A 13029-nucleotide genomic window follows, 5' to 3' on the forward strand; every position below is an offset into this window, starting at 1 on the left:
TACTAGATGTGCTGCTCTCCCGGCTGTTAGGGGTAGCAGTAACATCCAGAGTTGCCACCACTGGGTCTGCCACCTGCGCATCTTCACATAACTTTGCAAACATAATCGGGTGCTCAATCACAGGGCTGGCCTTCCTTTTCTGGGGGCCCCTACCACTCCCTTTAGTTACATTACCCAACTCCCTACATGTTCATCCAGATTAGCCTCTCCACCCTCCACATCTAGGCCATTTCCTGCCTGCAAAGTGAGCAGGAGACCCCTCTCAAGGGGATCCAGTGATTTCAGTGTTACAATGCAAGTTACCAGATAGGCGACTTGCTCACGTTTGTCACAGCAGTATTCACCTACTAGCTGTTGCTCTATTTGTGCATATACATGTGACAGACTGTGCACTGAACCAAACTTTCCACCTTGCTACCACTCATTTTCCTAGTTACAAATTTTTGTTTACAAGTAGTTATAAAAATTTACTTACAGTTTGTGGTTCCTATAGGGAATAAACTCCTTTTGTTTTCAAACTCCTGTTTTTTCCAACTCCACGTGATCATAGAGCCACTTGTTTCACAAGCAAACAGTGAGCAAAGGTTTTTGTTCATCTCTTTCTTAGAATACATGTATTGCAGAAGAACCCCATGTCCATTAGTGCTTAGTGAGTGTTATTAGGTGAGACCATTTTTATTTAAAGAAGGGACTGGATTTCTTATAATGCAAAATATACACATACACAGTATTAATATATATATATATATATATGTATATATATACACATACATTATAAAATTATTGATAATAATTTAACATGATTTCATAAATAAATATTTTTTAACTTCACACACATATACATACAATGAGGTCTATGAATCTGCATGTTTATGAATCTGAATACTACAAATATCAAATAACAAGATGTTTTATTTCACACAGGTGTTAGGCTGCAGCAGACTTGTACAATTTGCTCTTCCACATGCTAGTTTTGCCAATACAGTATGTAGGTTTACAAAATGATATTAGGTTCATACAACAATTTGCGTACCATGTATGGCAGAAGATTGTAGATAAATGTTGTTTATTTTATAGAGTGTGTGATAGTGTCACTTTTACTGATATTCTGCCAATAAACACATAATTAGGTATTGCTAAAAATTGCCTGATCTAAATGCAGATGCAACACCCCCTTCACCAGCCAATTTTTCCACTTTCATGTGCCAAAGTAGAGGTCTTTTAATTAAGTGACCAAAAAATACGACACTGGACAGAGCTAAATATCAACACTAACAGCAGATTAAGTTAAAAACAATTTGTTGCAATTTATTATATAATAAAATATAAAAAACGTATCACAAAAAGATGCTACTTGCAATGTGCAAAATGACAATTGAGCAATACCACAATTTGTATTAATACACAATAACTTTTACAGTCCTTAATGCGTTTCACCAGTAGGCTTCATCAGAAGAACACAGTGTTATTAGTACCTCTTCCATATATCTGTATTTGAAAGCAAAAATAATATTCAAATGAGTAAAGCAGCTGGAAATTACATGTAACATTCTTTTACATGAATGTTCGAATATAAATAATTCTTGCATATGAAAGACAAAAGATCAAGAGTAGCACCCACTTGCTCAGATAGTAGTTGATGATCAAGCAAAGTCTGCCAAATTAATAATTATTAATTGCCATTTAACAAGATGTAACATGATGTTAATGAGAGCATTTTTCACATGTTTTAAGTGTAGTTGCTCAATGCAGTAAATACAGAACCTGTCTTGACTCACATCCATAGAGTATTGGCAGTCTGGAAATGTTGAACTTTAGCCAGATATAAAATACAGACATTAATGAAGTTCTATATTCACTAATACCCAATGTATACAAGCAGTGCAACAACCTGAATTTGACCTGGCAGCAGCTTCTTGTATTCTGTACAGTGGAGCTCAGACCAGGAGAGAAGACTCCCAAGGAGCCAAATAGTTGTACAGAAAACAAAGTGACAGTGAAATGAGCTCCTCAGTGTGTTGCTTCTCCTTTTATTGCCCAGTTACAGGCTGGGGGAAGAACAAGTAAATTAAAGGGGAACGTTTGTTAAAAAAATTCTCCTACTGTTACCAATGACAAGACCTCAATCCATTCACAAACCGAGTCCAGTAGGTCCCACGCTGGCTTGGCTTCCTTCATGTTTCCGGCGCTCACTGTAGCATCAAGCGCCACCATCTTCTTTTTAACGAGTTTTTCTCACATCACCCAAACTCACATTGCTAGGGCACAAGATCAGGTGACATGTCTTTCTAAAAATGTAAAAAAAAGGAGATTCAGCCCTTTTTTATATTATGAGAAAGCCCCTGATGATGCATGCCTGATCTTGGACATGCGCAAAAGGAGCAACCTGCAACCTCCCAGAATCTGTGACACAGGTATACCAGGGGGCTGTGGGTTTCCCCTTCAATCTTTACCACCGCAATGGTAAAAAATGTTAAAAAAAGGTATCACCCCTTTATGTAATGTTTAAAATGTGGTGGTAGGCCCGCTTTAAAGTTACAATCTCATTACACGGCCATTTCAGGGGTTTGCATAAAATCGTAAGATGATGTTCACATGATGAATGATACTTACACCCCAACCACATTACAAAAACTAATGATTTGATTTACTTAACTTTGTGAGAAAAAAGGTGTTAGCTTTAAACATGCAAATGTGTTCAGGAAAATTCTAAAGAATATAAACCTTGGATTACATGTCACATATCACTTCACCGTTTAGCCAATTTAAAGTGTTTTCTGACACTGCCCTGTCCTGTGGTGTTCTGACTGCTGTTTCCCTCACAGCTTCTGAATTCTTGTTAGGCCGAGTATTACAAAGTCGATGGAGCACTGTTTAATATAATGATAAAAATGTCATCATTTCATGCCAGGCTGACATTATGGAACAAGTTTGAGGTAGCCCATTCACCTAATATAATCTGTGCCCCAGCATTTTTACTGCATAAAAGAAAAGCTTCCATCAACTTTACAAGTCTGCATGAATAAATCCCTGATATGCTACAATATACAGCCATTTTATACAGCTTCCAAAAAGTTTTATCCGGGCATAAGGTTTTACTTTATTGTGTCTCTCAGAATCTCAGTCCAGGGACCCTGAATGATGTCTGAACAAAATGGAACTGTCTTTTCAGGGATGGAAATTTTTTTTTATGCAGAGTAATATAATTTATTGTTGTTCTCATTTAATTTAGTTACTTCTTTTCACTTTGTAATTTTTTTTTTCATCCCAAAGTTAAAGTGGATCTACAGTCCCACTTTGAAAATTTGTGATTCAGGCAGGTGGTCATTGCAGAAAGGGACAGGCAATGCCCCTTCTGCAATAACTGTTCTTACTTACCTGTGCATGGACAGTTTCATTGAGGTTGCCAGGAAAATCCAGCACTCCTGGCTTCCCTTGTGTGAGCCAGGATTTAGGAAAAGAAGGAAGATGGCAGCGCCCTGTAATAGAACAGGGAGTACCACAGTTTTGGTTCCGATTTATTACAAGTGTTCTGATGTCACTTTAGTACCAGTCTTTATGTAATTAAGCCCAGAGAGACTTAAACCATCAGTTATCATTCACCTGATACAACATCTTTAATGTTGTTTGTTTTTCAATGCCATTTTGGTATTGTTTTTCCTTCAATTACCTATTGGATTTCTTTTTCCTTTGTTTATTCTAATATTGTTTCTGCCAACTGATTGAACTGTATTGTGTATTTCTGTATTAATAACAACCTTAATAAACAAATTGAAATATATAAAGAAGGATCATATGCTTTATCAGTAGGTTGTCATTAGACAATACAAGTTACCATGTGACAAAGTATAATAACGTACCTCAAAGAAGTAAAAAGAACCTTGGGAAGATTAGAGGTTTTCCATTCTAGTAATTCAATCAAAAAAAATACTGAGACAAGTAAACTACTTGGAGCCTATTACGTGTATGACACTGTACCAGCATGCTGTAGTACATTTTTTGTCTAATATTACTATTTAATTGAGAGGACCTAGAAATCCCTATACACATCATACAAAGAGTTATTGGTGGTATGCCAATATGGGTGAAAGTAGGTTCTTTGTGTTCAGTGTCAGAATTTAAAGGGGAGTGCCTCTGCATGTGTGAGTCATGAAGGGTTATCAGCCTAGAAGAGAACAAGAGTACAATACAGATTCATTTTATCTTACTTTATGTTTTTCATATGTATCTGCATATAACATAATGTAAAGATTATTCATATTGATACTTGCCTTGGGATGCTGTGAGTCACAATGTGGAATCATTACAAAGCTTAAAGTACAATTTTTTGCATTTTTAATGTAGTGTGGTGCTTGCAAAAAATAAATTCTTTATGTGGGTTATTACAACTGTACTGCAAAAAAAAAAAAACAATCTCATTTGGTCCAACCGTTGGCTACAAAACCACATCACAGGGGACTTTCTCTATAGCTTGGATGAGTTTGATCATATTATCAACCTATTGCATTCCTTTTTAGAAACTTTTATTGAGAAATACATGTGGTATGGCATTGCTAACCTCCTGAAGATGAAAGTTGCTTAGAAAAGGGTTTTGACTTTTCCCTATCTCTTTTGATTTGTATAGTTGTCTCTGGTTAGCAGCCCAGAGCTGGATCATTCCAAAATACATTTACAAAAAGTATAAAAAATGAATATTAAAAAAATTAAGTAGAAGAAAGGGGTACAGGGAAGGGTGGAGGACAGAGGTGTTTTTTTCAAAGAGCAGTTCTGATTTATACATGAATACTAAGCATTCACACTGATAAATTGCAGTCATTAATATATATTAAACATTTCAACAAAGATCTTTAATTCTTTTCCAACACATCTAGAACACTCCTTTTCATTATTGTTATATAACAAATTGATCTTCTGTAATGTCAATATGCAATTTGTTTTACCATATACCACAGGGACATTTCAATATTTTATTTGTATCTATTTTACTAAATTAATTTATGATTTGTGTGTAGCTGTTTTTGCCTCCCCTCCGACTAATTTCCTCAAATTGTCCATTGATGTCTTTTGGTGGTTTCTCCTATATCACACACATTTATTATAGATTATACCCAGGGGAGCTTATCTGCACTTATGTACACTGCACGTTTTATGTGTTTCTTACTGTTACTTTGCTTGTGACTGTGAAGGTATTAAATTCAAATTCTTTTACTTCTCTAAAGCTTTTATACCATATATACATCAACTGACAGAATTACAGTATATATTTACAGATGTGCAGCACAAGTAGCAATTACTTCAGATTGAACATACTAGCTGCATTTCACTTATTCAAAACCGGGACAAATTAAAGTGGACCCATACCCAATATATTTACAGTACTTCCCATTACATAATATGTCAATGCTGGAGCAATGGCTAGGAGGCAAAACCTTTGAATTCATCTTTTTAACTCATCCACCTTTTATAATGTTAATACCATAGTTAGTTCATACCTATTCCTTCTTCTAACCCTATTTTCTGATTAAATCAGTCCAATGTAAATTTTTTTTCTGCAGTCCCTTTATCATTTAGGCATTCCTGAATTACATGAATGTATTTATGTATTATGGTTATACTCCTACGGTTTTCTGACTCCTTCCTGAAAAAAATAGCTTAGAAAGCAAAAGAGTACTTTAATATTGACCGAACATAAATTACTCATTCATGATGATGGAACTGCCTAAATGTTTCAGAGTATTTAAATTAAATATACAACTTTATTTTTTCACTCACCAAAATAAATCTAACAAATCCCAATCCAAACCTCCTATAAACAGCCCAATTGACTTTTTTTGGTAGAATAACTATAGCCATTACCTATACCCATATCATGAAATCTACTCTCTATTCCATTTGAACTGGTGAATGCTAAATGTTCTAGGATAATGATAAAAGAAAAATTATCTGTAACATTAGAAGGTAACATGGGGAATTCAGAACATCCTGTGCCTATATTTAGTTCATATTATATAATCCATAAAGAACATGGGTAGACTTTAAAAGACTAAAATCTTTCTCCCCAGTCCCCTCTATCCTGGCCCTTACCTCTACATCTTCCAAACCCCCACATTTTTATCCAATCGATTCATTGAGTTTTTCTATGGTGCATTGCCCTAATGCTCGTCCCCTTTTCTCTGAGTGGTGAAGTTATGATAATCAGCTTGTTGTCAACCATAGCTGCCTATTTGGTCCATGACTAGAGATGATGTTCTGATTGGGGTTATAATCAAATTTCATTAGAATTGGTGATTTCTTTTGGATTAGATCAAAAACTAATCGGTATTTTAAAAAAGACATGTAGGAAGGTTAGTAGATTCCTAAGAAGCCCTAAGTTGTCTTGCAAATTCAGCTAGGATAGTTAAGGAAGTTTATTCAGATCAAATAATAAGTTATTAAATAAATTAATGGTAATTGAGTAAATTATACTACCTCAAGCACACGTTAGGTTAGATAAAGCAAAGTGTGCCAGCTGATGAATTTAGGAAACATAAAGAGGTTCATGAAGAAGAAATCAATCATCTCAAATGCTAGCTAAACACACTTGAAAGCATGTTAGTAGTTAGAGGTACTCAGGAAACTTTTTAGGTTTTTGGATTAATTAAACATAATGCTATTTTCATGAATCTATAATGCTAATAATAGAATTTTCATGTATACTTTTTATGTACTATGCGATGATGTTTTGATGTAAGAGGTAGAAAACACCTGTTTAGAATTATGTAAGCTCCTTTGGTTTAGACCTTCTGTATCCCGCTGTGCAACTATTTTAAAAGAAGATTTTTGTATCTGTATCCAGCACGATAATGATGATGATGTATTTATAGATAAGGCATGTACTATACAGTCAATAGTTTTTTAAATTTATTTTTAAACATGTGTAGAGAAAATAACAGTCTTCATACAGATCTTAGCTAACAATGGTACATATAACATTCATGTTAAGCTTGCTACATAAAGGATAATTACACAGAAGATACAAACACAGCAACAATAAAATTGTCATTCACTTTATATTAGTGTTCAGAGTTGGGTGTGTTTTTGTTTTTATTTTAAGGAGTTCATTTTTTTTGTATAGTATATCTGCAGTAAACTTTATACAATTTTCTAGATGCATTTCTTAGATGACATTTGTACTTGCAAATATGGTGGTGCTGATGTTGACAACAACCTAAGTTATTTATTAAGAAAGAAGTGAATTCAGAAGACATTACACAAATTTTATGTTTTATAGGGAAGCAACATTTAAAAAGTTTTTGTAAATACCCCAGTGTATTTTTAAATATTATTGTTCAATTACTAATTATGCTGATAAAAATTTCCAATGCTTCGCAGATATTTTTTATCAACTTTCTTTAGTAAATCTTTATCCAGCAGCCAGCATGAATTCTAGGTTCAAATCTCGGTCAAAACACTATCTGCATGGAGTTTGCAGGTTCTCCCTGTGTTTGCATGTATTTCCTCTAGGTACTCTGGTTTCCTCCCACATCCCAAAAACATGTGGTTAGGTAAATTGGCTTCCCCCCAAAAAATCAGCTTTAGACTGTGTTAAAGACATATGACTATGAAAGGAAATTAGATTGTAAGCTCCTGAGGGACAGTTAGTGACATACCTATGGACTTTGTAAAGCACTGTATAATATGTCCATGTTAGACAAATACAAGATAAAATTAATAACCACTATCAAATATAAGTATTAAATTGAAAAAAATCATTAGGAATTGTTGGAATAAAGTGACCCTAATATTAACCAAAAATGAACAACTGTAAAACAAGATTATTAATAGGATGAATATTAGTCTTAGCCTCTAAATACCATTCCAATTCCAAGCAATTGTCTCCTGCAGTCCGCTGGTAAAATGACACTTCTATAAGCAATGATCTCCTTGGTTCCCCACAGCTCTCACTGGTTCCTCCTGCTGAACTTCACATCATTACCTATCATCATGGTAGATATCAGCAGGAGGAACCAGGCAAATGTTCTTTTGTTTAATGAAGAAGTGAAGAAATGTCCAGAACCATTTGCCAAGTTTTATAATGTTTTATGATGTCTATATTTCCGATGAATAGACTTCAAATCACCCAAGAAAAGACAAGAATCATCGAGAAGATCTCTTTATTAGAGTCTTACAATAATAAGCACTAATAGGAGTAGTAATAGTGGTGAGCAGTTATTGCTATTGGGTACACCTAACTGTACTTTTGTAATTTTGGACAGGGAGAGAATGAATTGAAAATTCCCATTAGGCTTTTACTGCAGTTAGCAGCTCTATTAAAAAATATGTTCCCTTGTTATTTTTTTTTTTCTCCATTTTCTGCTATTTTGTTATATTATAATATATGTATGTCTGTACTTTAACCCTAGACATATACTACAAGGAATGTTTATTTTGTTTTGTGGTTAATTTTATTGTTTGTTTGTCCCTGTTGTTTACAAACTGTTAATAAAAAAATAGGTACCCTCACTTTCTGTCCTGCTAACAGGAGGTGAGGAAAAATTTAAACCAGTTATGCAAGGATAAATTTAAATCTTACACCTCTTCCAACTGTACTAAAACAAATCTTTGTAACAGACCCCAGGTAGAGGTGATTGAAAAAGTAGTTTCTAGCCCCTGTTGTCAAGAGACAGAATTTGCATACATATTTGGCTTTTCTCTAACAGACAGCAGACTTTAATTATATGAAATTTCTGGCCTGAAGTTTGACACCACCCTTTATAAATAATGATTCCATAATGATTTTCTCATCCTCTGACCAATAGAGGGGTGTCCAGTTATTTGGTGCGTAAGTGTGTATTCTGGAGTTGAAGTACAGGATCCCTTTCACATTTCTTTTTATGGAAAGGTCTAAGGCATTAAAAAGGATGAAAATGCTGGTAGCTTGCAGATCTCTGACCCCATGAATAAGATGGCACAGCTAGCTAACTAGCAAAGCAGAGAGTTCCCCTCTAAAATTAACTATGGATTATTACAGGCAGTCTGACATTTTGGATCAAAGCTATATTGCTTCCCCCTAATATACAATAAAAAATTACCTTCTTAAAATTAGAGAAAGGCGAATCAGTAACATCAGATGACTCATTAGTCTTAGATAACTCCTACATTAAATTTTCCATCTAGAAAAGCTTTTCTGCCATCTACCCTTCTTTTTTAAAAAGTGATTGCTACTTTGCACTAAAATTAGCAGTATGAACTGTGACTCCCTGCTTTACTCCTGAAACCCTCCAATTCACTGTTTACCGTACATCTGTGTGGTTTAAAAATATAACAAAGGATTCAGTCTCCCTATTCAGCACATCACTGCCAGGTGTAGTGACATACACCCTCCATATTGTTTACATTTATTTTTAGTAAAAAGATTTTCTGTTCTAGAAAGCGTTACAGAGCTCACAAAAAGAAAAAGATCAGCTTTTTGGAAGTAATGGGAATCAGACCTCATTTTTTTGGGATGAAGGTGTCATCTGTAAGACCTCATATTTTATAAAACTAATAGACTGCTAAACCAAACTATTTTTTTATTTTGTACTAATAAAAAAAATCATAGACAGAGTTTTTTTTTCTCACAGGCACATTGTTATTACATTTTTTACTGTATGATATTAACAACAACCAATTTTGATTTTTTTTTCTTTATTTATTATATTTGCTCACATGTAAATGTAAACTATATGACCACAGGTATGTAGACACCTTTCTAAATTAGCGAGTTCATTTTTTTTTCAGTGAAAGGTACTGGTAATGCTGCAGTGTGCAATACAATGACATTTTGAACAAATGTGCACTTTCAAAATTGTGGCTTCAATGGGGATACACTTTCATCAGTGAACCTGAGTGATCCAGCAAACCTGATATGGATCTGTTTCAGGATTGACAACAATTGCTAGCAATGAAAAAAATGACTTTTAAGAAATCCATTCCAGGTTGGCTAGATCACCCAGGTTCACTGATGGCTGTGTATCTTCTCTAACCTTGGAGAGCTTTATTAAATCCGGCCCAATATGAGAAAGATGGGGGAACTTGAGTGGCTTTTATTCTCTTGACCTTGGCCTTTCTGAACGTCTTTGGAGTGAATGGTAAGGCCAATTTCGTCTAATACCAGTTTGTGACCTCCCCAATGTGTTTTTTTTTTTTTTGGCTAAATGGGCAAAAATTATAACAACCATGTAAAAATGGGTTCCAGAAGAGAAGAGGCTAATATAGCTGCAAAGGGAGGATTGATTGCATATAAAAGTTCATGGTTTGAAATGGGATGCTCAATATGCTCATATCCATGTGATGATAAAGTGTAGACAAACATCGGCTTTGTAGTATTTTTAAATATGTAAAATGACCCCACCATCATTGCCTCATAGAGTATTTCCTGCTGAACGAATGTAAACTTGACTAAACCACTTTTTTATTCTGAAAAAGATCATAAGATTTTCCACCTTTAGAATCTACCCCAGAAATTTCTGGCCTCCTTTTGTTGTCGCCCTGTGTATGGCACAATATATCTGACTTGGAGACCTGGAACACTTGAAAATAAAAGTCAGGGAAAAACCACAATTTTCTATTAATTCAAGATTTTTGATGAATGACTTGAAAAGCATTATAGCCGAACTGATGCAATAAAAGATATAGCAAGCATAGTAATATGTACAAATTATGACATATATAAAGAATGAGACATTTATAATATATAATCGACCAATTTTTAATTTTTTTTTTTAATTTTTTTAAAAAATATAGCCTTTGTTGCATTTCATTGTTGCTGATCTCTGCAGACACATTGTGGCTTTATGGATGTATTGATGTTGTAGACTATCCCGCCTTTGTATGTATGTATGTTATGTATGTTAAAATGGCCATTTGTAGTCTCCTTTAGAAGTTCAGGTAACTGCACACTGAGCGTGAGACATGGACAGAGAGTACTTGGCACCTTATAATAAGAAATATATGGCAAGAATTTGAAAGGATCACCATGTATATCTTACAAAAGGTGAAAATGGCATGAACATGTCAATGTCTGAGATTTTAGTTATAGAGTTTACATATACTTTAAGGGGGTAATCAGATGTTGGCATTTTTTGTGTTACACATGTGTTAACAAATTACTTTTTTGCTGCATCATTGTTCATTGCAGCTTCATAATTGTTACTGCAACATGCGCAACTTTATATCTCTGGTTTCTTTTTATGCTGTACAATAGGAACATAAAAGCACTGTGATAATCAGCTAGTCTATCTGAACAAATTATTGCTCATACCATACAATACAATAAAAATGAGATTATTTCTTTTACATTCATTTTATACATCTATGTGTGATATCGAGAAGGTGGTTTAACCTCTGGCTATCTGCAAGCAGCAACACACAGCAGCAATTGAACAGATTAGGTTGGCTCAGTTTCCATAACAGAACACCTCATAAAATATGTAAAGCCTAAATTGCTTGGAACATTGGAAATGATAATGGCCACTCTGTAAATTTAAGTAAAAGCTATAACACGAAGATGATATAAATACAGCTATATAACTTTGTAGAAATATAACGTTTTGTTCATTTTTCTAGATTTATGCAACATTGTATTATTTAATCTGTTGATAGCTTATGAGAGGAAATTTACTTTCATAAAATGTGTATATGAATATGATCACATTAATCTCTTTGTGATTATCATTGGCATATACAAAGCAGGTGCACCTGGATTTTAATACCTGGTGCTAAGGATAAAAGAACATGTATCACCAGAAACTGAGGCTGCTAGTGACAGCTGGTTACACTAAAGAAGAAGGAACCATACTATCTGGTATCAGAAGCAATGGTAGAGTACATTTCAGCATGGGCAAGCAATACTGGATTTTAAACAGGTGTTGTCCCAGTCTCCCAAAGTAAAGGTGCTCTATTTTAGGGGTGAAACCAACCATATGACTCAAGATGTCCGGCCTTACTTAAACAGGCAAACCTATCTGGAACAGTTTTGGTGTCAACCCTATATTGCTTTAATGCTTTTCCTGATTGGCTTTACTTATGCTATTAATTATTGGCACACTTGTATACATTACTGGCTGGTTGAATTTAGATGAAAAACTAACCCAACCCAATTTGTTGTGTCTTAATGTGAGTTATGTTAAGGCAGCCCATTGGAAGCAAATAGGCTACCATCACACTCCAACATGCCTAAAATTGCACACAATGTTTCTTTAATACATCTCCGCCACTCTAATCTAATGTCCTCATGCTGTTTATTAAAACTTCTGTAAGGTCGCACTGCGGATTTACAGTTCTGACAGCAGGCAGTAATAAGTGATACTGAATAGCTCACTGTAACCCCCTAATCATTCTCTATTGGGTTGCCATAGAAAGACTCACTGGCATGAGGAAGTGGTATCCCCACTACAACTGCCAGTCTGAATTACCTGGACTAAGAGAGGTGCAGATCTTTGAATTGAATGAAACAGAAGCAGCGAAACCCTTCCCCTGTACATTCAACAAAAGATTGCAAACAGGTAGGTAAGTTTGCTTTATTGCATCTCTGATCCCCTCTGCAAAAAAGAACTGCTTGTGATTTCTATTTTCTAGTTTCTTATGCTTAGTTCTGTTTTGATTGGAACCATGAAGATCCTGGTTCAGTCACTTTTCTGTTATGGTTTAACACTCTCAAGTTTGCTTCTGCATTGTCAGCTGTGCAAATGCACATTGTGCACATATTGTTTATTGTTGTCATCTGCAGAAATAATACACAGATGGTGCTGGAGTAGGTGTACATAGACAAGAGTGACTGAAATAAGTTGTAGAAGATCATTACATTAATATAGAAAAAAGATGAGGAGTGAAGTATTACACTGTTGATTCTTCTTCTTCACGACTTCTGTATTGCGCTGTGGCATGCTGTACATCATCTTCTGTGCCCAATCCTGACTGATGATGATTCATTCTTGCTTTGTTTGTCTTTGGAGTTGATCACAATTAATGGGCTTCTGCTTATCCACCCACTTTTTGGGCATTAACCAC

The 13029-nt window shown here is 34.8% G+C and overlaps 1 protein-coding gene across 1 annotated transcript in view; it reads left to right on the forward strand.

Annotated features, from left to right (window-relative positions):
* The window catches only part of LOC140333868 (fibrinogen-like protein 1-like protein), a 10017-nt gene extending 6875 nt beyond the window's left edge, over positions 1-3142 (forward strand). The window contains exon 4 of the mRNA XM_072415889.1: positions 3117-3142. Within this exon, the coding sequence (XP_072271990.1) occupies positions 3117-3142 (26 nt within the window). The remainder of the gene's footprint in view (positions 1-3116) is intronic.
* Positions 3143-13029: the final 9887 nt, after the last annotated feature.

Source organism: Pyxicephalus adspersus, chromosome 1 (assembly GCF_032062135.1).
Source record: "Pyxicephalus adspersus chromosome 1, UCB_Pads_2.0, whole genome shotgun sequence".
NCBI classification, from domain to species: Eukaryota; Metazoa; Chordata; class Amphibia; order Anura; family Pyxicephalidae; genus Pyxicephalus; species Pyxicephalus adspersus.